This window comes from Oryx dammah, unplaced genomic scaffold, assembly GCF_014754425.2.
Source record: "Oryx dammah isolate SB20612 unplaced genomic scaffold, SCBI_Odam_1.1 HiC_scaffold_1, whole genome shotgun sequence".
NCBI lineage: Eukaryota > Metazoa > Chordata > Mammalia > Artiodactyla > Bovidae > Oryx > Oryx dammah.
Genome location: NW_024070185.1, coordinates 89,419,000 through 89,446,153, shown reverse-complemented (window position 1 = coordinate 89,446,153; position 27,154 = coordinate 89,419,000). Strand labels below are relative to the sequence as shown.

General features: G+C 40.3%; 1 protein-coding gene across 2 annotated transcripts in view; it reads right to left on the bottom strand.

The window, feature by feature from the left end:
* PLPPR1 (phospholipid phosphatase related 1) overlaps nt 1-27,154 on the bottom strand; it is a 284,128-nt gene that overhangs the window by 48,073 nt on the left and 208,901 nt on the right. For both annotated transcript variants that reach the window (XM_040240666.1, XM_040240675.1), the window contains exon 3: nt 3,935-4,123. In XM_040240666.1, coding sequence (XP_040096600.1) covers nt 3,935-4,123 — 189 coding nt within the window. The remainder of the gene's footprint in view (nt 1-3,934; nt 4,124-27,154) is intronic.

Genomic DNA, 27,154 nt, shown 5'->3' with positions numbered 1-27,154 from the left:
CATTTTAGTTTATTTCTTGCCAGTTTTATGTATAATTATAAATTTGGGATTATACTTGTAACACACGTGTGGTGTCTTCTTAGGGTCTATTAAATATTCAGAGCCACAGACAACCATATGTCTCATTTGGCACTGGTCCACTTGGGAGGAACTAATGGCTTGCCAACAGGGCAGCATCACTTGCTCCTCTTCAGCCAGTTTCCTTGCAGTGATCCAGGGCAGCTCAGGTGCAAGGAGATCAAAGACACATCAGACGATGCAGGAGCCACCTTGGCTTACAAGACTCATCGTGTCCCATCAGAGTCAATAAATGGTGCAGCAGGTCCACAGACATAGCTTCCAAGTTTCCAGAGTCACTTGCACTGGGAAATCATAGCATGGCACCGTCTTGGGTAATCTCAGTTCTCTGAGTCCAGGGGCAATTCACCAGTCAGGGGTTAATTCTGCCTAGTAACAGAACTGATACATACCCTCTTTTTCTGGAGAAACAGAACTAGAAAACTAAGAGAATCTCATATTCTCTTATCAAAGGTAAAAAGCTTTTACCTCTGATACAAGATACAATTTTTTAGCCCTCATAAAAATCTTTTCATTAAATCGGAAGCATGCTTCATTTCTCTTAGAGGTGTTTCAGAAATATCACGGCCTTGTAATGAGTTTGGACAATACCACCAAGTATGCTTCTACTGTTAAAGTTGACTGAACATCCCTACTCTGGTTATCTCCTTAACATAAATTCAAGGAATGGAATTAATGGGTTCAAAGTTTATAAAACTCTTAGTACATCTTTGACCAGCTGCTCTTCAAAAAGAAAATGTCAGAAAAAAGAAAAAGAAAGAAAATGTCAGTTTACATTTTTTTAATGGCCAGTTTCTTTAAAAATATTATTTATTTATTTTTGGCTGCACTGGGTCTTCAATGCTTTGCACAGGCTTTCTCTAATTATGGGGAACTACTCTTTGTTGTGGTGCATGGACTTCTCATTGCAGAGGCTTCTCTTGTTGTGTATCATGGCTCTAGGGCACATGGGCTCAGAAGCTGTGGCTCCTGGGCTCTAGAGCACAGGCTCAATAATGGCGGCACAAGGGCCTAGCTGCTCCATGGTGTGCGATATCTTCCAGGATCAGGGATGAAACCAGTGTCTCCTACATTGGCAGGTGGATTCCCCACCACTGAGCTACCAGGGAAGCCCCTCAGTTTACATTTGACTCAAATTGTATGAAAGTATCTCTACCTTTAACAACACAGGTTATACTTCTTTAAAGCACTTGCCAATTTTACATGGGGAAAATTCTGGACTTTAAAAAACTACTTTCCTGTGATAATTCATGAGTTTAGAAATGTTTATGTGCATACAATTTATTTTGTTAATTGTCTATTTTTGTCCTTGCCCGTTTTTATTTTGGGAAGCTCATCTTTTTAAGTAGTAAGAATATTTACAAGGGAGTCTCATATTCTGCAAATATTTTTGCAGTCTTTATGTACTTTTTATTTTGGTAGAAACGCTTATTTTTCAGGTAGACAAATTTATCAGTTCTCTTCCATCTGCTTGCAGTTAACATTCCTAATGCTTTTGTGGATGTGTATATAGACTTTCTAAGTGTTCTTTATAATGTGCATTGAAAAGCTTTCTGCTTATTTTAAGGTTCCGGAACAGTTTTATATTTACTGATTTTCTATGCCTTGAAATTTTGAAGGAATTTATATTATAGTTATGTGTCTCCAATGATATGAGATAAATTTTAGACAGTTTAAAATTTTCTCTATTGTTATCTATTCAGTTTTCTACTTCTATTAAAGGCATTGTTAAAAAGTTATATTTTCATAGAATATTATCAGTTTTATTGAGAGGTAAGCATGTATTGGCACAGAGCTGAATATACAATTTTAACAAAACTATAGTACAGACTTTTAAACATTTATATATTTTTGCTTATGGATTTTTTTCTAACTTTTGTCTTTCTCTGTTAGAACAAGGGGATTGTACATTTTACTTATCAATCCTATTGTTTTCTGATTCATTGATTTGTTCATAATTTTTATTGATCTGCTTCCTTTGCTTTCCTTAGTTTTTCTCTTTCTTTTTTTTTAAAGGAAAAATGTCTCTATAATTACAAAAAGTAATTGCAGGAGAGCCCAGGCAATGATATTTCCTGGGCCTAGCAAGAAGATAGGTAAATGTTAGTAAGTCAATGGATCTCTCAGGGATTCTAGTCTGAGAACTTGAGAAAATGGTATGTTTATGGGACAGGAAGAAACCAGGACCTGATTCCAGCTAAGCCCAGTGCCTCTGGGTAGAGCCGCCATTAAGCCATTCCAGATAGAACCCAATGTGGCCTCTAGGCTTTACCTGGGGAGCGAATTGTATCATCTTTTGAGATGCCTGGAAGTGGGGTCTTTTATGCTTTCTCTTAGTCCCTGGGCTGGTGAGAAAGGAAAGTTAAGAGGGGCACATCCCCTATCACTCTAAACGGGAGGTGTCACTAGGGTCTCAGTGGAGTCTCCTCTGCAGGGAGAGGAAGTTCCTGAAGAAGGTGAAGATCAGTTTCCAGTTTTTCTTTATTTCCCCTACTTCTAACCAGTTAGTACATGCTAGACACTATGCCAAGTATTTGTATGAAGCATCTTAAGTCTTGATAACTCTGTGAACTAGGCAGTCACATTATCCCCATTTTGGGGGGCAGAGGGGCAGGGAACAGTACAGTGACTTGCCCAGAGTCACACACAGACAGGATGTCCTGTAGGTTGGACTGCAAAGCTTGTGTTTTTCACCACCATGAGAGATCATGTTTTATCATAGCTGATCTTAATTCCTACTGCAGAGCTTTATCATTTAAGGGGGAGCTTGTCAAGCCTAGAATTAATGATAAAAATGAACTTAAAGTACTCATTATGTGCATATTCTCCTCTAAATTCGATTCCATTTCTCATCTTAAAGCAAGGAAAACATTTGTACGGAAAACAATACTTGAACATCTGAGTAATCAGTACACTCCTCAGCATGCCAGTGGTTATTTTTATTACTGTCCCAAAGAGAGGGGAGTGGGGGATGAGGGAGAAAGGGTAGGGGAGGAGGGGGAGTTGAGGGAGAGGAAGCTTTGGAAGAAAAAAAGGAGCAAATGATAACTGAGATCACATCCCAAAAAATCTGACCCCATAGCATGTACAAAGAAACGTTTATTTTAAAATACAAAGTCATTTTTTAAGTTAAAATTAAGATGTCTAAGTGTTAAATCACTTTACTAGACAATACAGATCTGTGAGTTTTATGCTTTTGAAACAGTCTCCCTAGAGGACTATTGGGCCAATTTTGTTTTTTTTTTTTCCTCATGAGAGAGAACAGTGCAATCAATGAAAGTAAAGTTGTGACTGAATTGAATGTTATGCAATGAGAGCAGAGCCAGAGCTGCCCAGAATGAATCACGGCAAATCAGGTTGAGCGATTTCTCTCATCTCCGGCCTCTCTGGAAGTTCAGTCAGAAGAACAGGAGGTGCAGGCTGGTGGGGGGGGTGGGGGTAGGGTGAGAGTTCTGTTCCAGTCTGACGTGAATCTTTATATTGAGGCCAGCATTTACATTCACAACCTCTTCTGAATATACACAACGCACGCCATACTTGTTTTTTTTTTCAAGAGCAAAATTGCTATACTTAACATGACAGCCACTCATGACTATTGACTTACATATTCAGACATACTTTAAAAATTATATATATTTCAATTCAGGCAGTGAAAAGCAAAAGCCACCTGTAAAAGACAAGGCCTACTTAGATGAGATTTTATGCAGGGCTCTACTCACTCGGTTTTGACCAGGAAAGGACACATCTAATAAGGCTGCTGCTGTACGCCCAGGAAGAGAGGAAAGAGGAGAAAAGGCAGACCGAAAATGTTGTTTGGGACCCAACAGGAAAGAGGGAAATCTCTTTCTGTACTTACAATAGCAGTTGGGGTGGCAGCCAGCACACAGTAGAGCAGCAGAGGGGTGATGAAGCTTTCCTCCTCTGTCCCCGGGTAAGGCTTCATTAAGTCTCCGTCCTGACAGAAGAATCCTTGGATATGCACCTGAAAAGTGTCAGTGCATTCGAAGTAGTAGGCAAGCAGCACTGTCCCAGCCATGATGACAAGCTGAAAATACAGCATGGCCACACACAGACATTAGCAGGGCTTCAGAGCTGTGCCCACCCCTCAGAGCATACTCCCTCCATCACCCGGCAGCTCTCCTTGTACTGGTACTGGCAAGTGTCTGTGTGTCTGGCTCCACGTGCCCCGGGCTCAGGGAGTGTGTGCTTGCTTGTCTGCCTTATAACATCTGTTATATAAACCTTCCAGCAAATAAGAACGGCTCCCATCTGAGAGGCAGACCACAGCATCGTTTGTAGAGAGACCCAGCTTCTGCTGCCCCCCACCCCCCGCCCTTCCCAGAGGATGCGTGGGAACCAAGGCAATGCTGCCATTCAGGACAGAGGTGAAAAGTCAAAGGACAGTGGCATGTGAATTGGCCAGATGTAGCATGAGATCTGCTCATGGAAAATTTCAGAAAATATTAGAGATAAACTTACCTTATTATAAAGTATTAGAGGCAGGTAAATGATGAATGAATGATCAGGAAAGCTAAAGCCTAGAAAGGCTAAGGGAAATTTTCAGAACCACACCCTAAATTAATGGCATGGATAAGAACATTGTACAGGTATCCTATATCAGTCATAACTCTTATCCTTTTCCAAAAAGGTATTACCTTTATTCCAAAAATAAAGGTAAGGCTTTCTACCTTTAATAAAGGTTTTCTACCAGTCAATAAAGGACTTTGCTGATGATGACATCTTATTCTATATGTACTTCATAGGGTTTGGACACAAAAAGGGACATAGTTTTATCCTTTCATTTAGCTCAGACATGTCCCAGATACTCACCGAGGTTTAGATGAAGCCTTTAATAGGTGTGACAAGTTGGGGGAGTATGGAAACACCATTATTTTCCTCGTTCACAGGAGAAACACCAAAATGGCAAGATGAGATGGTGATAAAGGTAGATAGAAAAGAGGTCTTTGAGATTATAAAATTATAGAAAATTAAGCTGGAAAAGACCTTGGAAGTTTTCTCATCTAAAACCTTTATTTCTTAGATGAGAAAACAGAGGCCCAGCAAGGAGAACTAACTACTGCTGGATTATCCAATAAGTACACCAAACATGTGCTTATGCTGACAATCAGCAAAACAAGGAAACTGAAATGGAGAAAAAAGTATTTTAAAATGTTGATTTGTTTAAAAGTATCAAAGTAATCATTTTGGGAAAAATTAGAACTTGGTAGTGTGTCTTTTATGGCTTAAAAATTGTTTCTGTGTGGAAGTACATAAGGGGCAGGAAGGAAGAAGGATAATCTTTGAGGGTTTAGTCTCCAGTTTTTTTATTCCAGCCCTGGAGTGACAAACCCAAGGTCACATAGCTAGTTAGTGTTAGACTCAGGACAAGAAACCCACATTTTCTGATCTCCAGGGGGCAAAACACCTGTCATGGAGTGCAAATCACCTCCTATACAAGTTACGGGGGCAGGCAAGGTGGCTCAGCTCTCATGCAGAGAGGCACTGTTTGTCATCTTTATCCACATTCATGTCCATTTCTTTCGCTACAACACCAGAGCAGAGCCTCGCACTCTGCCCACTCTTTCATACCAGGCACAGTCTCTGCTTCTGGAATGTTAGCTTTGTGATTCCTCCTCCTCATTGTCTTTAAAGGTCATTTGAGTTAAGAATCTTCCCCAGTCGTCCATTTTCTCTAACTCAATGCCTTTCCTCTTTGGTTCAGGAGCCTTGAATTATCTCTGCCTGCACTGAGTTCAAAGTACAAACTCCTAACCATCCTGCTATAAAGGTCTATAGGCTCCAAATCATTCTTTCCAATCACTCTCACACACAGCTTGTTTCTGGTTCTGCAAGGATTATATTCCATTATCTGACATTAGCTACCTTCCTCCCCAGTGGACCTTCTGTCACAACTTCTGACCATCCAGTAATCTCTAGACGTTTGTGTGTGTTTCTTGGTGCCTGAAGTTGTTTATTGGCATGTGTAAGTTACCAGTGCTCCTGCCACCATCTCTACTGTTTCAAGCATTTTATTTCTTTCCTCTTGAAAACAAACTTGGATACAGATGTTTCCTATAAGGATGAGAAATAGGTGCTCCCGAGCTGCCCCACTGAATGGTGCTCTTGCTGGCAGCTAGTTTATAAAGTCAAGGCCAGGATGCTTCCATTTCTCTTTTGTTGCACTGCTCAGTTGGATTGACTGGATGGGAAGGAAGCTAGCCAGCTGACCTGAATGTTTTGGAGCTAACACTAGGATTCCAACAGTTTGGGGCTCTGCCTCTGTTTCTGTTTTCTGCACAGGCATGATCTGATTTCTGTTTATCTTATCCATGTGGCAGGAAACACATTTTCTCTCTCTCTCAGCTTCATTAGTCCTTAGGAGAAATGTGATTGGAGAACAGGCAGATCAATAAGGGCTTTTCGGATAAAAAAGAAAGAAAGAAATGGCATCTAGCTTCCTCTATTGAGGAGGAATATTATATTTTATTAGGTGCATTTGTGCTACCACTTACATTTAAAAGAGAAAAAGGTAAAAGGAAGTAAATGATAGCAAAATTGTATGTGTATATACACATATATATGGTCTATATACAAATGACCTATATGTATATTTGTGTATACATATACAATCATACATATATATACACACATATATGTATACATTATACACATACATTATACATATATAATGTATGTGTGTGCATGTTAGGTCACTTCTGTCATGTCTGACTCTGTGCAACCCTATGGACTGTAGCCTGCCAGGTTCCTTTGTCCATGGGATTCCCCAGGCAAGGATATTGGAGTGGTTTGCCATGCCCTCCTCCAGGGGATCTTCCCAACCCAGAGACTGAACCCAGATCTCTTGCATTGCAGGCAGATTCTTTACCATGAGCACAGGCTTCTTTTCTATTGAATGTTCTTTCATGAAAGAAAGTGAAAAGGAAGTCACTCAGTCGTGTCTGACTCTTTGTGACCCCATGGACTGTAGCCTACCAGGCTCCTCCATCCATGGGATTTTCCAGGCAAGAATACTGGAGTGGGTTGCCATTTCCTTCTCCAGGAGATCTTCCTGACCTGGGGATCAAACCTGGGTCTCCCACATTGTAGGCAGATCGTTACTGTTTGAGCCACCAGGGAATCCAGCTTTCTCTCATGGCCATGTATTAAACGAAGCGCAGGAACAGGAGCAGCACACTGATTCTGCTTCCATGGGCAAAGGCACAGCACGGATAACACACGACTAGCTGTCAGCGTCCTCCCCTCCTCCTCCCTATCCTGGGCTGCATTCATCACTGTCTAGGTTTGTGCCACTCGTGCCAGCTGGCACCTTTGCCGTCTGTGCTGCCTTCTCCAGACCCAGCTAGGGAGGCCTAGAGAGTGGCCATAATGTTGGTGTCACATGAGCAGATGGCAAGGCTGTGCCAGACCCAAGTGCTGGTGGCAGGGTTGACAATACCAGTGTGAAAAGAGCAGTTAAGGCTGTGGGGAGATAAGGTGTCAGGAGCTCCCGTCCCAGGGATTCTCCTAAGCTCTCACTTCCTGAGAATGACAACCCAATATATGAGGATGCATTAAGTCCTGATCATTCCATGAAGATTCAGAAGGCAGCAGCCAGCAGTGTATGAAATCCAGCTTCTCAGAGTCTACAGTCCTGTGTTTCTACCCCAGCCCTCCGCTGATGGGAGAAAAGTTAAGGTCACAGAGGGGTAACTGGAAAGGTCACAAAGCTGAGAGGAAAGACTGAGATGACAGATATATTTTCCTTTGGTTGGTAAAGTCTGAAGCAACTGTGGACCACTAATTTATATGACAGGGTACAAGCTAGGAGATCAGGGGACAGACAATGGTGTATGACTCATGTGAGTGAGTGAAACTGTGTGTGTGTGTTTGTGTGTGTGTCCAGGGATATAGGGGCAGACTCATGATATGGGAATGAGAGGACTGGTATCTGGTTTGGAGTATAAAGGGGACATTTTTATTTTAAGATTTATTTTTATTTATTTATTTGGCTGTGTCAGTCTTGGTTGCAGCATGTGGGATCTAGTTCCCTGCCCAGGGAGCAAACCTGGGCCTCCTGCACTGGAAGCTTGAACTGTTAGCTTCTGGACCACCAGGGAAGTCCCTAAAGGGCATAGTTTGAACTGAGGGATCCTAGTGCTAAGTGACAATCATCTCAGTTTGCCCAGGACCAAGGGGTGTCCTGGGACATGGACCTTTCAGTGCCAACATGGAGATGTTTGTGTCTCTTGAACAAATTAGGGTGCTCAGTCACTCTACCTGAAGCAATGAATGCTTCCCTCCCCCAAAAGCTTTCTTATTCTGGTCTTGCCAGAAGTGATTGAGACCAATGCCAATTAATCAGCCAACCAACAATTGTTTCTGAAAACTATCTCTGCGTTCAGTCCCGAACTAAGTGTAGTGAAGGTGAGGAATTCTCAGATATGCTCTCTAATCTCAATTCATTTGTGACCCAACTGGGAGCACACATCAACACAGGAAACAGTGATCTGTAGGAGGGCATCAGTTGATCCCAAGCTGGGGTTCATATGTGGTTGGTGACCTAGTAGGGATGGGTGTTGACAGAAGGAGAGCAAGGGAAGGAGCTGCTGTGTGGAGGAGGAGCAAGGGCAAGGGGGTGGAGAAGGCAGAGGCATGTGTGTTCAGGATATTGGTTTTCACTTAGTCCCAGGGACATGTGTTCAATTCCATAGAGAGGATAAAGGATACTCAGAGCAGAAGGAATGCTGCATCAGAGCTTAGATGATCAGATCTGGCATGGTTGTGATGCAGAAGCAAAGTCTTAGAACTTCTAGGGATAGTACACATTAAAGATTTGCATATTGTTCAGTACTGGCAAAGCATGTTAGGCACCAAGGTCAGTAGCTGCACAAAACAGCTGGGGTGGGAAACCCTCAAGTGGTACTGATGGAAGTGGGAACAAGATCGTAAGCTGGAGGGGGGGAAACACCTCAGAAAACTGACAGTGAGCCCCGTGAGACCTCCCTGGGAACCCTTAGAAATAAAAGTGATGCTTCGAGAGGAACTGGAAGTCTTCCATAACAACAGGGGCAAGAGCCAAGGAGAAACAGAATGAGTAGGAGATGGAGGAGATGGTGATGGTAAAGGAGATGATCTATACTATGCATGTCTTGGGAACTGTTCTAAGCACACGACATAAATCAACTCTTTTCACTGTGCTCAACCAACCAAAATGGTATACATATTATTTCCATTTTATAGAAGAGGAAACAGAAGCCCAGAGAGATAACATGAATTGTATAAGGTCACACAACTTGGCTGAATCTAGGATTACTACTGTAATTATGATGTATTTCTTCACACACACTCTGCCAGCCTGAGGAAAATCAGGTGAGAAACATGTCAGCATAATATTAAGGGCTAAACCATGTGCTACAGACTTGAGTACTTAAAAAAATTTATTTGACTGTGCTGGTCTTAGTTGCAGCATGTGGGATCTAGTTCCCTGACTAGGGATCAAACCTGGGCCCCCTGCCTTGGGAGTATAAAGTCTTAGCCACTGGATCACAAGAGAAATCTCCAGCCTTGAGTACTTTATTCAAATGTCTCCTGGAATCAATTTCTTCATCTGTATGAAGATGACACCACCCTTATGGCAGAAAGTGAAGAAGAACTCAATAGCCTCTTGATGAAAGTGAAAGAGGAGAGTGAAAAAGTTGGCTTAAAGCTCAACATTCAGAAAACGAAGATCATGGCATCCAGTCCTATCACTTCATGACAAATAGATGGGGAAACAGTGGTTGGCTTTATTTTTCTGCACTCCAAAATCACTGTAGATGGTGATTGCAGCCATGAAATTAAAAGACACTTGCTCCTTGGAAGGAAAGTTATGACTAACCTAAATAACATATTAAAAAGCAGAGACATTACTTTGCCAACAGAGGTCCGTTTAGCCAAGGCTATGGTTTCTCCAGTATTCACGTATGGATGTGAGAATTGGACTATATAGAAAGCTGAGCATTGAAGAATTGATGCTTTTGAACTGTGGTGTTGGAGAAGACTGTTGAGAGTCCCTTGGACTGCAAGGAGATCCAACCAGTCCATCCTAAAGGAGATCAGTCCTGGGTGTTCATTAGAAGGACTAATGTTGAAGCTGAAACTCCAATATTTTGGCCACCTGATGCGGAGAGCTGGCTCATTTGAAAAGACCCTGATGCTGGGAAAGATTGAGGAAAGGAGGAGAAGGGGACGACAGAGGATGAGATGGTTGGATGGCATTGCCAACACAATGGACATGGGTTTGGGTGGACTCCGGGAGGTGGTGAGGGACAGGGAGGCCTGGCATGCTGTGGTTCATGGGGTCAAAAAGAGTCGGACACGACTGAGCGACTGAACTAAACTGATGAAGGTCAATAATAACTCATAAATATGCCATGAGGCATGTTTATATATTCTCATTTTGTTTCAGATAGAAGTTATACCAACTTTTACCAAATAAAGCAAGCAAGCATCAGTGAACTGTTGGAACAGAAGAAATAAATATGGAGACAGGAATTATGTCCTTGAGTATAAGTTGTCTTATAGTCAACACAATAAGGAATTACTGGTCAGTTTCACATTTCACAGTAACTATAAGATAAAAACCAACCAATGGTTAAATAAAGGTAAGTAGAATCTTTCTGATAGAGTGACTGGACAAATATTCATCCTGGGTCCTCACAAGCAACATGATAAACAATGACCATGCTGAGAGTGACTGTGCTGTTCCTTATATGGGATTTCATATCAACTCTAACATAGGCTGATGACATCACATTAAAGCTAAATGCACAAAAACAGTACTGTGAGAGAGAAGGGAGGAGGTGGATATCATGATTCAGTGAAGCTTACACTTGAGAGATACAGCACAATGAAAACTTAAGACTGCCTAGCCTGGAAACCCACTCTGCTGCTTACTAGGAATGTGACAAATTCCTGTGCCTCTGTTTCCTCATTAATAAAGTGAAGGGGCTAGTAATACTACAGCACCTACCTCTTCAGGTCTTTGTGCAGATTAAATGAGGATTGTGTAGTGTTTAGAGCAATATCTGACTCAAAGCATGTTGAAGAAAGCATGTTCTAGAAGAATGCATAGACTGTGTATTCTTCCACATTCTTGATTATAGTTTCTCTCAGATTAGGTTTTTAAAAACTACTGGGTAGCAGTGAATTAGATACGACCTTTTCATAAGCATTCTGCTAGGGAAACACAGATCCACATATTCTTTTTAAAATGGATTTCATTGTTTAATGATACCACAATGTCCATCCATAGTTCATCAGGCACTCTATCAGATCTAGTCCCTTAAACCTATTTCTCACTTCCACTGTATAATCATAAGGGATTTGATTTAGGTCATACCTGAATGGTCTAGTGGTTTTCCCCACTTTCTTCAATTTAAGTCTGAATTTGGCAATAAGGAGTTCATGATCTGAGCCACAGTCAGCTCCTGGTCTTGTTTTTGCTGACTATATAGAGCTTCTCCATCTTTGGCTGCCAAGAATATAATCAATCTGATTTTGGTGTTGACAATCTGGTGATGTCCATGTGTAGAGTCTTGTCTTGTTGGAAGAGGGCGTTTGCTATGACCAGTGCATTCTCTTGGCAAAAACTCTATTAGCCTTTGCCCTGATTCATTCTGTATTCCAAGGCCAAATTTGCCTGTTACTCCAGGTGTTTCTTGACTTCCTACTGTTGCATTCCAGTCCCCTATAATGAAAAGGACATCTTTTTTGGGTGTTAGTTCTAAAAGGTCTTGTAGGTCTTCATAGAACCATTCAATTTTAGCTTCTTCAGCATTACTGGTTGGGACATAGACTTGGATTACTGTGATATTGAATGGTTTGCCTTGGAAATGTACGGAGATCACTCTGTCATTTTTGAGATTGCATCCAAGTACTGCATTTCAGACTCTTTTCTTGACTATGATGGCTACTCCATTTCTTGTAAGGGATTCCTGCCCATAGTAGTAGATATAATGGTCATCTGAGTAAATTCACCCATTCCAGGCCATTTTAGTTCGCTGATTCCTAGAATGTCGACATTCACTCTTGCCATCTCCTGTTTGATCAAAGAATGCTCAAACTAATGCACAATTGTGCTCATCTCACATTCTTCACATGGAGAAGGAAAAGGCAACCCATTCCAGTATTCTTGCCTGGAAAATTCCATGGTCAGAGGAACCTGGCAGGCTTCAGTCCATAGCGTCATAAAGAGTCAGCCATGACTGAGCACATCAGCACATGTTAGTAAAATAATGCTCAAAATTGTCCAAGCCAGGCTTCAGCAACATGTGAATTGTGAAATTCCAGATGTTCAAGCTGGTTTTAGAAAAGGTAGAGGAACCAGAGATCAAATTGCTAACATCCGCTGGCTCATTGAAAAAGCACGAGAGTTCCAGAAAAACATCCTACTTCTGCTTTATTGACTATGCCAAAGCCTTTAACTGTGTGGATCACAGCAAACTGTGGAAACTTCTGAAAGAGATGGGAATACCAGACCACCTGACCTGCCTCTTGAGAAATCTATATGCAGGTCAGGAAGCAACAGTTAGAACTGGACATGGAACAACAGACTGGTTCCAAATAGGAAAAGGAGTACGTCAAGGCTGTATATTGTCACCCTGCTTATTTAACTTCTATGCAGAGTACATGATGAGAAACGCTGGACTGGAAGAAGCACAAGCTGGAATCAAGATTGCTGGGAGAAATATCAATAACCTCAGATATGCAGATGACACCACCCTTATGGCAGAAAGTGAAGAGGAACTAAAAAGCCTCTTGATGAAAGTGAAAGAGGAGAGTGAAAAAGATGGCTTTAAGCTCAACATTCAGAAAACGAAGATCATGGCATCTGGTCCCATTACTTCATGGGAAATAGATGAGGAAACAGTAGAAACAGTGTCAGACTTTATTTTTTGGGGCTCCAAAATCACTGCAGATGGTGACTGCAGCCATGAAATTAAAAGATGCTTACTCCTTGGAAGGAAAGTTATGACCAACCTAGATAGCATATTGAAAAGCAGAGATGTTACTTTGCCAACAAAGGTCCATCTAGTCAAGGCTATGGTTTTTCTAGTGGTCATGTATAGATGCGAGAGTTGGACTGTGAAGGAGGCTGAGCACCAAAGAATTGATGCTTTTGAACTGTGGTGTTGGAGAAGACTCTTGAGAGTCCCTTGGACTGCAAGGAGATCCAATCAGTCCATTCTAAAGGAGATCAACCCGGGTGTTCTTTGGAAGGAATAATGCTGAAGCTGAAACTCCAGTACTTTGGCCACCTCATGTGAAGAGTTGACTCATTGGAAAAGACTCTGATGCTGGGAGGGATTGAGGGCAGGAGAAGAAGGGGACGACAGAGGATGAGATGGCTGGATGGCATCACGGACTCGATGGACGTGAGTCTGAGTGAACTCCGGGAGATGGTGATGGACAGGGAGGCCTGGCGTGCTGCGATTCATGGGGTCGCAAAGAGTCAGACACGGCTGAGAGACTGAACTGAACTGAGTGGAAGGAACCTTTGATCAGTCTGCTCTCTGTAGGACAAATCTTAAGCTTTTCTCATCCTGGCTTCTTCTGTGAGAAAAGACTGCATTATTTTTCAGGGTTGTAAGGAGAACTGACAATATTATACATAAATTTGATGATAGTATTTTGGCATATAGTACATGCTTAATAAATGACATCCCTAATCATTATAACTTCATTTAGGGATACTGTATCTTAATATGTCCTTTATTATACTTGGTTTCTAAACTGAAGGTATGAAACCATTAGTGGATTTTGAAACAAATGTACACAGTTTGGAGTTCAGCCAGAATTTTGTAGGGAAAAAGAACAGAAAGAAATTGAATATATTAGAGAGTTTTACATAGAGTAAGGACAAGTCTCTGAAAAATTTTTATTAAAGCATGCTTGACTTACAATGTTGTGTTAATTTCTTCTGTACAGCAAAGTGACTCAGTTATACATATACATATTATTTTTCATATTTTCCCCATTTTGGTTTATTACAAGATATTGAATATAGTTCCCTGTGCTATACAGTAGGACCCTGTGTTTTAGCCATCTGATATATACTAGTTTGCACTTGCTAATCCCAAACTCCCAGTCCCAAGGACAGTGTTTTTATGTGAAACTTTTTTTGAGTATGCAACATATAGGCAGAAGGAGAATGTATACTACAAAGTGAAGTATATTTCTTTCTTTCAGTTATATTTTTAAAAATCTTTCAATAAAATGGGATTTTATTAGATACCTGTCTCATCGTAAGCAAGTTCCTATTCTTTAGTGACTAAGACATGTAAGTTAAAATCCCAAATCTAGTAATACTACCGTATGTCTTCGAACCAATTGCTTAACCTGTCTATGCCTTAGTTTCCTCACCTGTGAAATGCTCATGAGAGAAGAGCACTATATGATTTAGTATATCAAAACCACTTACTTCTCAACGCTCATGGAAATGTATATCAAAAAGAGTAAATTTTTACCACATGTAAATTTAAAAATACATTAAAAATGCCTACACTGAGTAGGCACTCAAACACTGTTAGACATAAGTAGAATATACATTGTTTTCTGAATAAGCAAACAATACCACATGTACTAAAATACATGAGAATATAAAATCATTGCATTAGCCAAGACTGAATGATCAACTAGTTTTTCCATGTACAAAAGATAGAAAAGATGCTTCTTAACAAGCATCTTATTTCTACAAATATGAATTTTCAAGAGTCAAACTATTCTTAGTTTGCTATTTGTAAAGGATATCTTCTCTCAGGAAATGACAGGATAAAAATATTAAGCAATTAGTCGTCTTTTGTCAATGCATTTGATTCTTAATTGTCTATTTTTTATTCTGAAAGATTTTAAAAATCATTGTGGTAAGAACACTTAAAATGAGATCTATGTTCTTAACAAATATTTAAGAGTACCATTATGTTATTGATGAGTATAGGTCCAATGTACAGCACATTTAGAGCTTATTCTCCAGTTTTTTTGAGCTGTATAATACTTTTGTAATCAATACCATAGGAAATGGATGGATCCAGCATGTCTAACATTTAAAAAACATATAATGGTCACCACTGGTCACATTGCTGTCAGCCTGCATAGCGACTGAGATTGTGGCTACTGCATCTGTCTGTGCTGATCCTCTGGTATTTTTCTGGAGAAAAAGCATGACTTCTAGATAGTACCAATAGAGCTTAAATCCCTGGGATCTGAACTCAGTACCCTGAAACTTCATACCTGTTGATTAGTAACTCTCCATTTCCCCCTCAGTCCAGAATCTTTTAATTAGTAGGCAATTAAGTTATGGTTAACCATGACATCCTCATGTAAAAACTGAGAAGCTTAGTATGGACCAGTGTATATATGAGAATTCATTCCTTTTTTAAGGAGAACCAAAGGTGTACCCACAGGCAAGGATGTAGATGAGATGAGATTGTTCAGTTATTCAACTAGTATTCATTGAGTGCCTACTACATGCAGACACTGGGGGTTTTCAGTTGTTGACAAAACTGAAAAAACAAATAACAAAACTTATAAAACAGACATGATTTTTGGACTCATGGGGCTTCCTGTGGGAGAGACAGATATATAAAAGCAAATCCAAAGGAATGAGAATAATGACTCCCATTGACTGAGCACATAGCCAAGAATGTGCTTTGAAATGCATTGTTACATGATACTCATGCCACCCTGTGAGATGATGAGTTACCCTCATTTAAGGCAGAGTACATTTATCAAAGCTTACAGAACTAGTGAATGGTGGAGTGGGATTTGAACCCCTGGTGTCGCTTAAGCATAATGAGATGATGTCCCTAAAATGCTTAGCCTATGCCTTCTTAGCACTTAGTGAGTACTCAGTCCCTCCTTTCTCATATTCTGTGAGTTCTATTCACTTGTCCTTTTCAATGGGCATGGGGTAAGAGTAGGGGTTGACCACTTCCCACGCAGAGCTCTCCTTTCCTAGTATTTTATTAATTTATTTGGCTCTTTCGGGTCTTAGGTGTGGCATGCAGGCTCTTCGTTGCAGCAGAGGGCTCTGCCTGTTTTCCTCTAAGGGCTTTATAGTGTCTGGCCTTACATTTAAGTCTTTGATCCATTTTAAGTTTATGCTGTTAGAGAATGTTCTAATTTGATTCTTTTACGTGTAGCTGTCTGGTTTTTGCAACACCATTTACTGAAGAGACTGTCTTGTGTCCATTGTATATTCTTGCCTCCTTTGTCATAGATTAATTAACCATAGGTCTGTGGGTTTATCTCTGGGCTTTCTATCCTGTTCCATATATATTTGGATCTATATTTCTTTTTTTATGCTAGTACCATACTGTCTTGATTACTGTAGCTTTGTAGTATAGTCTGAAGTCAGGGGTTATGATTCCTCCAGCTCTGTTTTTCTTTCCCAGGCTTGCTTTGGCTGCTTGGGGGGTCTTTTGTGCTTCTATATAAATTAAAAATTTTTTGTCTTCGTTCTGTGAAAAATGCCATTGGTGATTTGATAGGGATTGCACTGATTGTGTATATTGCCTTGGGTAGAATAGTCAGTTTAACGATATTGGTTCTTCCAATCCAAGAACATGGTAGATCCTTCCTTCTATTTGTGTCGTCTTCAATTTCTTTTATCAGCATCTTATAGTTTTCAGAGTACAGATTTTTTATCTCCTTCAGTTCAGTTCAATCACTCAGTCATGTCTGACTCTTTGCAACCTCATGAATCACAGCACACCAGGCCTCCCTGTCCATCACCACCTCCCGGAGTTCACTCAAACTCATGTCCATCGAGTTGGTGATGCCATCCACCATCTCATCCTCTGTCGTCCCCTTCTCCTCCTGCCCCCAATCCCTTCCAGCATCAGGGTCTTTTCCAATGAGTCAGCTCTTCACATGAGGTGGCCAAAGTATTGGAGTTTCAGCTTTAGCATCAGTCCTTCCAAAAAACACCAAGGACTGATCTCCTTTAGGATGGATTGATTGGATCTCCTTGCAGTCCAAGGGACTCTCAAGAGTCTTCTCCAACACCACAGTTCAAAAGCATCAATTCTTCGGTGCTCAGCTTTCTTCACAGTCCAACTCTCACATCCATACATGACCACTGGAAAAACCATAGCCTTGACTAGATGGACCTTTGTTGGCAAAGTAATATCTCTGCTTTTGAATATGCTATCTAGGTTGGTCATAACTTTCTTTCTAAGGAGTAAGCATCTTTTAATTTCATGGCTGCAGTCACCATCTGCAGTGATTTTGGAGCACAAAAAAATAAAGTCTGACACCGTTTCCACTGTTTCCCCATATATCTGCCATGAAGTGATGGGACCGGATGCCATGATCTTCGTTTTCTGAATGGTGAGCTTTAAGCCAACTTTTTCACTCTCCTCTTTCACTTTCATCAAGAGGCTTTTTAGCTCCTCTTCACTTTCTGCCATAAGGGTGGTGTCATCTGCATATCTGAGGTTATTGATATTTCTCCCGGCGGTGAGGAGATACCCTTTGTCCAAGGTAAGGAGCAGCAGCTGCACTTTGCTGGAGCAGCCGTGAAGAGATACCCCACGCCCAAGGTAAGAGAAACCCAAGTAAGATGGTAGGTGTTGCAAGAGGGCATCAGAGGGTAGACACACTGAAACCATATTCACAGAAAACTAGTCAATCTAATCACACTAGGACCACAGCCTTGTCTAATTCAATGAAACTAAGCCATGCCCGCAGGACAACCCAAGACTGGTAGGTCATGGTGGAGAGGTCTGACAGAACATGGTCCATTGGAGAAGGGAATGGCAAACCACTTCAGTATTCTTGCCTTGAGAACCCCATGAACAGTATGAAAAGGCAAAATGATAGGATACTGAAAGAGGAACTCCCCAGGTCAGTATGCTACTGGAGATCAGTTGACCAGCTCAGGACATGTTAAATCCAGGAGCTACAGGGCTCAGTGTGTGGCCACCTGAACCTGGAAAAGCCATGAGGGCTAATGCATGGATTTTCAGAGGAAAAAGTAAAGGGGACATGTAAAACCAAGAGACCGTAAGGCCTGGAGAGAGAGAATAATTTTGGTTCTGATGGTTTTGCAGTTTTTGCTTTTAGTTTGTGGTGAGGACTGTCTGCTTTCTGGTTTTCAGTGAATTCACTTTTACTCTAATTTCAAAAGATATGGCTTCACATAATGCAGTTGGTTTTCTGTTCTATGAATCCAAAGAGCCATGATCAAAACAGCCTGCCCTGTTGCTCTTGAAAGAGTTGGTCCTTTAGGGCACTGGAATGAGAACTCTGCTCTAAACCCACAAACATTCTTGGGTTCAAGTTTCCCAGTGCCTGACTTCTTTATGGGATTGACTATCACTGGATAAAAAGCTACAGGAATAACAAGTAGGTCATCTGAATGCCAGTCTTTAGACTCTAACACCAAAGGCCTCACTTCCTCTTGTGGAGGAAGGGGAGAAGGGTGTAGATGTGAGAACAGGGCCTCTGGTGTGCCATCCACTTGAGTCAAAAGCACTGAAGAAAATGTTTAGAAATACGATTGCCCGAGCATCCAGAAGAGTTAGCCCACCTCCAAAGAAAGAAGACTTGCGTCATTTCTGACAGCTGAGACATAGGCAGCAGACTTATTAAGTGTATCAGTAGGTCCAAGGGGGTTTGAGTGGGCACAAGGAAGGAAAAAAAATCTCATTAATCTGTGAGGATGAGGCCTTCTCAATTTTTAAAGAGCCAGTTGAAGAAATTACACTTGTACTATAATTTCAAAAGGAAATGCAATTTTCTTGCCATCTTTAAAATTTCTTTCATTAATAATCAAAAGAGATTTTCAGTGAAAGAGATACAGGCTTAATCAGCAGGCACAGCCCCTGTGTGAACAAAGCTGGGTATCACAAGTGAATACATGAAGCCGGATTTGAATCATCATTACTGCAATCTTTGCTTTATAACTGAACACTGATTTGCCTTTGGGGAGACTGATTTGATTTTCTGCCTAAAGAATCATTTTGGGTCTTGTGCCTAGTCTGAAGGAAAAAGAGGACTTCATTCTTACTTCCTTTGGCCTATCCACACTATACTAATATCCACACTAAAATCCTAATGTATGATGTTCCAAGTAAAGGTACCTTACTGAAGGACTTCAACTATTTAATCCACTTAATCAAAGGAAAATATAATAGGATAAGATTTCAGCCCAACAAAAGAAATTTGCTAGTCATTCTGGGCCCTTTTGTTACAGGATTAAGTTCAATGGGACTTCACCTTTTTCTTTCTTTAGGGGTAAGGTCATGTAATGTGATTTTCATCATTAGGAATACTTTGGTATAGGATGCCTCAGTATCCAAGAGGCAGTTATTGGTGGAAAGGAAATTAGTTTGAGTCAAAAAGCCACCAATCAGGGAGAAGGCAGATTCGTGTCCCCCCAAAACCAAATCTGAAGATTCTGCTCTGCCATGAAGTTTGCTTTTTTAAATTTTTTTTTTAATTGGGGAAGACAATCGCTTTACAATTTTTTTCTTGGTCTCTGCTCTACAACAATGTGAATTAGCCATACATATACATATATCCCCTCCCTCAAGAGCCTCCCTCCCACCGCCCCACCCCGCCACCCCTCTAGATCATCACAGAGCACCTGGCTGAGCTCCTTGTGCTGTACAGCAGCTTCCCACTAGCTATGTTCCACACATGGTAATGTATAATGTCAATGCTACTCGCTCAGTTTGTCCCACCCTCTCCTTCCCTGGTTGTGTCTACAAGTCTGGTTTCTATGTCTGCATCTCTGTGCCCTGCACATAGATTCAACAGTCCTATTATGCATTAATATATGGTGTTTGTTTTTTTCTTTCTGACTTAACTCTGTGTAACAGGCTCTACATTCATCCACCTCACTACAACTGACTCAAATTTGTCCCTTTTAATGGCCGAGTAACATTCCATTGCGTACAGCTTTATTCATTCATTTGTCGTTTGACATCTCGGTTGCTTCCATGTCCTGGCTATTGTAAACAGTGCTGCAGTGAATATTGGGGTACATGTGTCTCTTTCAATTCTGGGTGTATACCCTGAGAAAACCATAATTCAAAGAATATAGGACCTAAAACATCATGGGATGTCTTATTGGTATATTGGTCAGAACTAAGCATGTTCTGAATAGTGTTCCCTGGTAGGTAAGATGTTAATAAGTGCTTTGCAGAGAGAGAGAAGGAATGAGATCTGTGGTCAAAAAAGTTTTAATGACTTTCCTCTTAAAAATATGATATTTTCATGGGATTACTGTTTTGTGGCTTTAAAAGGATACTAGCGATTGAGATATAATATACTGCTCTTTAAATATTAAAATCACATTGTTATCTCAAAAATATTGAGAATTCCTCTTTTTTATTTACAATAAGAATCCTTTTCTCACTATGAGCTTTTAAATTATGGACTTGGGAAAAGTCACAAATTATTTTATGATTAAATTAGAATGGACACAAAACTAACATTGCATTTTCTGCACGCCACATACAACAAACATTAAAGGTTTCAACTGGAAAAGAGAATTAAGGAAACAAGGTAGAGTTTCCTATGTTTGCTTTCAAATAATTTTGAACAGAAGTACTTAAGATATCATTTTAGTTTTCCTACCAGAAAGGAATATGATTCTTCTTTTTCCACATGGATTACTACGTTACTTGGGAATTAAGCAAATGAGAAAAGGAAAGACATTCTTTTAAGTCAACTGGTTATTTTTCTTTCTAATTAAAATGGGTTAATCTCAACACTGTAAAAGATTTAGATGTTCTCATTTTCCTTTAATAATTACCAGTTAGGATATTTGTTATTTCCCTTCAACTTACTGAGTAAGCTGCCTCTACGATAGCACTTTCCCCATACACATTAGGAAAATCTTGCATAAAGGAACACTGACCTGACCCTCATTCCAACTCCTGGTGGCTATCAGATCACAGGTGTTCAGGTCTGTACCTGCTTCACTCTGGCTGCAACTAAGTGAAGTCAGTTATCCTAGTGAAAGCAAACAGGTGAGCATTTAGGGACATCTGGCTTACCAGTTGTTTCCCAGTGTGGGACTGTTTTGAATTGATGGAAAGGTTCTATATGTGTACTCTCAATAAGATAGCCACTAGCGATGTGTAGCTACCAGCCCTTAAAATGTGGCTATGGAATTTTAAATTTTACCTCAGTTTATATAAATTTAAGTAGCCACACATGGCTGGTAGTTAAAGTGGAACGTGTGTGATAACTTTGCATTAGCAGTGTGCAACTATGAGCCAAACGTAAAGATGAGCCTTTCAATTTTTTCTAGTTTTATTTAGAAATAATTGACATGCATCACTATATAAATTTAAGGCATACATCATGATCTGATTTGTATATATTGTGAAATTATTACAATAGGCTCAGCTAATGTCCATCATCTCATATAACTAAAAAAGAAATTAAAAAAAAAATTTCTCTTTCTGATGGGAACTCTTAGCATTTACTCTCTTAACAATTTTCCTATATAAGACAGTATAGTCATCATGTGGTACATTACATTCCTGGTACGTACTTTATTTGGAAGCTTGTACCTTTTGATCACCTTCCTCTAATTTCCATTCCCCTCTTCTTCCACACCTGTTAGCCACAAGTCTGATCTCTGTCTCTGATTTTGTGAATCTTTTAAAAAATGAAACACTCTAATATATAATGGTATAATTTGAAAAACTTATCATTGAAATTAATACATGGTCTATATTCTTCTAGATTTTAAAATATGTAAAGCAGAATCATACCATAAATACTGTTCCACAGCATGTATTTCTTTTAACTTATTTTCACCATTTTTCTATCTTAGTACATAGAGATCTTTACAGTGGGAGTGAAAGTGTTAGTTGTTCAGTCATGTCTGACTCTTTGGGACCACATGGATTGTAGCCTGCCAGGCTCCTCTGTCCATGGGACTCTCCAGGCAAGAAGGGGATCTTTCTGACCCAGGGATCGAACTCTGGTTTCCTGCATCGCAGGCAGATTCTTTACCCTCTGAGCCACCTATTATTTCTTTGTAACTATAAGGATCTCTATCTTAGTACATAGAGATCTTTACAGTTACATGAGCTGATATATTCTGACTGACAGGTGTATTCAGGAACTGGAATAAAAAAGGATAAGTAGGTACAAACTCAAAAGAGGAGAGCTCTGTGTGGTAGGCAGAGGAAATCAACCTTTTTTTGTGTACTTAAAAGGAAGTAACTGAAGGATTTTGAGCAGAGAAGTGGTGCCATCAAACCTGTCACTGAAGAGAGGGCGACCTTGACAGGAATCTGTATGGGACTGGAGCAGAGACCCTTGGCAGACAAATCAGAGTTGGCGCAAAGGTTAGTTTACAGGTCAGTTTCCAGGTACTCAGAGTTCCAGAGTTCCAGTACTGTAGTGCTCTCACATTTCCAGAGCAAGCTCACAAAATCCTATTTAGCACTCTCCCTCACAAAGGAATAAAAGTAAAATGCTGTCTGTTGTAAATTTAGTTTTTAAATACTATTGTGAAGATATAAAGTAATTCATTCATTAAACTTTCATAGATAAGCTACTACATGATAGATATTAAAGAAATAGCAGTGCACAAAATCAAGTCTCTATCCACATGGGGGAGGCAGTAAAGAGAGTAGATCTGGGGGCTGGCATTTTGAACATATAAATTTTGAGATGCCTATTAGACATTCAATAGAAATGTCAAGGAAGGAGTCAGCTATATAAGTTGGAGATATATTTTGGGAGTCAAGGTATGTGATCATCTAGTTAGTGATCGGTTGCTCAGTTGTGTCTAACTCTGCCATCACATGGACTGTAGCCGCCAGGCTTCCCTGTCCATGGAATTTTCCAGGCAAGAATACTGGAATGGGTTGGTATTTCCTATTCCAAGGATCTTCCAGTCTCAGGGATCAAACCTTCATCTCCTGCATTGGCAGGTAGATTCTTTACCATTGGACTACCAGGGAGCCTTAGTGAGTGAGCATACATAGAGGAAAGAAGAGTCCAGGAAATGTGATGAATGAGCAAAGGCAAATGAAGTAGGTGGTGACAAGGGTAGGATTGGAGGGAAAGAACAGTGAGCCAAGAACAAGACTATGGGAGGTGTGGCAGTCCAAGACTTCATGTAAGGGCATCCAGGAGGCAATGAGAGGCACTGACTGATAGAGTGAGGCTTCACACTGAATGACTTTTTTTCTTGAAGTATAGTTGATTTACAATGGAGTGTAAGTTTCAGATGCACAGCAAAGTAATTCAGGGGTGTGTGTGTATGTGTGTATATATATAACCAGGTGTACAGGACCAACATCTTCACTTCAAAATGCAGAGGACTTAAACGCACCCCAGCTCCCCCATCCCTAACCAGGCTTCCTTTACCCTGTGTTTTTAAAGAAATGAGAAAATGCGAGGAAAACTGTTTCAATTCAGCAGAGCTAGAAATGATAAAATCATGCCAAATGTGCCATAATTATGACCAATAGCACCAGTTATTCTTGGGACTCTTTCCAACTGAACCCAGTTGGGTCTTCAGATCATTTTCCACACAGCACTCAGTCATTACCAGTTGATTGGAACTAGGCTACCCCTGATGTCATAAGGGGTACCACCTATTCAGATATGTGGCTTGGGTCCTGAAATAGGTTAGACTGCTATGAGGTTTTCAGTACATGCTTGAATGATATCTGTGTGCCTTCAAAGTACTCCACATTCCTGAGACAAGCAAACTCTGGTTCCAAAGATTCCTGTCCAGAGGAGAGGTACACGACAAGCAGTCCAGCATGGGGTATCACCAGACACTTGCTCATCAATCATTTCTTTGAATCTGGAGAAAGGCAGTAATTTTAGTAAAGATGGCTACCTCTTGTCCCAGGTAAGACCCCAATTGTGTCAGCTGAGAGTGTTGACTGATGCAATCATGGTAATTCAACTAAATTCAGAGCATTGAATGGAACAGAGATTGTTTTTTCTGCCCTCTAATGTTAGGTTAAGTTGTCTCCAAACATATTTCATTAGGAAGAGGTTATTATACCCTTCTAACAATCCTAGGACCACTTTTCAATTTGAGTCTTGGCCTAGGAGAGGCTTTCTTTACCTTGTTTTTGGAAGGAATGTCCAGTTACATGGTCAACCACATAATCCCAGAGCTTTGAGTTTACTTAAACAATTTCATCTAGAGAAGCAGACACTGAGCAGATACAGCATTTTTCTTCTTATGTTCTCTCTAAACTGAACTAAGATAAGAACAGGCATTAAGCTGCTTAGAGATTTGAATTAGAGGAACAATTATTTTAATACACATGATAGGAGAAAGGCTTTCAGAGCTTTTAATCTCCTGATTCTCATGAAAAACTGTCACTCTCTGGATATCCATGCCTGACTGCAGGTTCTGCGAAGCAATCTAAGCCTCCTTTTCTCACTTTTATCCTCTTGGGTTGATTTTTGTTCCTTTTGAAAACGATTGTTCCATTTGAAAACTTTCTGAACACGGCACAACGCATAATCTGTACCATTTAGCACTCTAAATACTCTGCCATTATACTGGGGGGCTTATGACTGAGCATGCCTTGTCAATGGAAATTTATTCAATGAGATGTGAAATTACTTTAGAAGACACATTTAGAGCATTTGATTTGAGCCAGGCATGCTGAGCTGAAAACATTCAGGAAGTTAGTTATATTCTTAAGTAGTTAATAATTGTTCACAATAAGCTACCTTTTCATTCTTGACTGCTGCCTCTGTCTTCTGACCCCATGAAACAGCCAGTAGAAGGTAGCGAATCTAGGATATGAAAGATCATTTCAGTGGTGTCTTCACATTTTCACAACAGAAAAATGTGAAGGTTAGAATGTTATAACTAGAGTGTACAGTCAAGGTGCTGGTTTGGGCCCCAGCAACTGATACCTTATACCTCACATCATCAGCCTCTTACTGGGTCCAAAAGTAGTTTCCATCAGTACTCCTGTATCAGCTAATCCAGGCTAAGCCCCACCCCTTCCTAGGCACAGGTTCTCTGTTTTCTACAAAGTAGAATTATTCTCTGGGGATCAGGAAAAATATTTTTAGCTGGATATACTGAAGAAGAGGTTATACTCACTCATAAAGAGAGAGAGAGATGGGAGACAGAATAGCAATAATCATGCTATTTTAATTCCTGAATATAGTCTAATGAGCACTCTGGGTCTGGGAGACCATGAAGAGTCAGTGCAGGAGGCTAAAAAGTCCATGGAGATTGTGAACACTGAACAGCTATTGTGCTCCCAGAGCCTGGTATCTGCTAGGTGCTCCATGCGTCCTTGTACAATAAATGGATGAAAGTCAGAGGAGAATGGTGAGATCCAGACTCCAGCCAATGGCTGTCGATCCACAGACCACCACACCTATAGTTCTCTCAAGTGCCTCAAGACAACCATTAGCAACAAGCAATGCCTTCGTAAGTGCCATGTAATAAATCTAAATCCCAGCAGAAATGGAAAACACTTTCTCACATAAATATCTCTTTAGATTCCCTTCCTTTTCCTATGATGGCTGTAAACAGCCTCCTCTTGGAGGTCCCAGTGAAGGACAGCTTGATATAAATACCCAGTTAGGTCACGTAGAAGCCTGCTGCTCCTAAGTCGCATCAGTCGTGTCCGAATCTGTGCGACCCCATAGATGACAGCCCACCAGGCTCCCCTGTCCCTGGGATTCTCCAGGCAAGAACACTGGAGTGGGTTGTCATTTCCTTCTCCAATGCATGAAAGTGAAAAGTGAAAGTGAAGTCGTTTAGTCGCATCTGACTCTTCACGACCCCATGGACTGCAGCCTACCAGGCTCCTCTGTCCGTGGGATTTTCCAGGCAAGAGTACTGAAGTGGGTCGCCAGTGCCTTCTCCACGTAAAGAAGCATGCTTCACATGCTGCTGCTAGTTTTGCTGGATGGGCAAGAGGTTTTATAAGCTGGCATCAGTTTCCTTTTCCTTCTTCAAATACATTTGCAGTATTTGAGATTTTTGTTACTGAATGTAATTTTCCTCCAGATTTCAGTGTTTATACAAAGTTTTCCTTGTTTTTAAAATTTTGAAAGGGATATGGGAGAGGTGATTAGGAGGGTTGTGGACAAGTAGCTATTTGATCCAGGGATAAGACGTTTATAGTTTCAAATAATCTAATATAATCTTGTTTATTTAGTCTTTCCTTGTTTGAATTTCTCACTTATTTAAAATAACTTAGCAGCTTAATATTCTTTGCCCCTTTCCTCATATTTTGAGCATATGTCAACATGTGTAAATTGAAAACTAACTGGGGAAGTTCCTTGGTTTACATACTGTTATTTCTCTGGATCATGGGATTAGAGACAGTGGGAACTGGAAGACACTTTACAGATTAGCCAGTTTCTTTACCAATGAGGGAAGTGAGGCTCAGACAAGCTAAGTAACTTGTTTGAGATAACAGAATAAGTTATCCAAATACTCTGGATCAGCACATAGCACAGTGAGTTCTTATTCTTTTTTATTATTTGGTATTTTTGATATGTGTAAATTTTTTTTGATATGTGTAAAATTAAGAGTTTGGGAATAATATACACATACTCTATATAAAATACACATTACTATATATAAATAGATAAGCTACAAAGACCTGCTTATTGTATAGCATAGGTACCTACTGAATATATTCAGTATCTTGTAATAACCTATAATGGATAAGAATCTAAAAAAAATGAGTAACTCAATCACTTTGCAGTACACCTGAAACTAACACAACATTGTAAATTCACTATATATATATTTAACTGAATTATAGTTTAGACACATAATTATGTGAACATATTACTTAATGCCATAGACCCTTGAACAATCTGGTTTTGAACTACATGGGTCCACTTAAACCCAAATTTTCTTCATTACGTGATCCATGGGTTGGTTGAATCCTCAAAAGCAGTAGATATGGAGGAAGTGCTGATATGGAGTGCCTGTTATAATTTACACACAGATTTTCAACCGTGCAGTGAGTCGGCTCCCTAACCCTGTGCTGGTTAAGGGTCAACTGTATGTGCGCTAATCTCAATCTACTGGATCCTATTGCAGCCC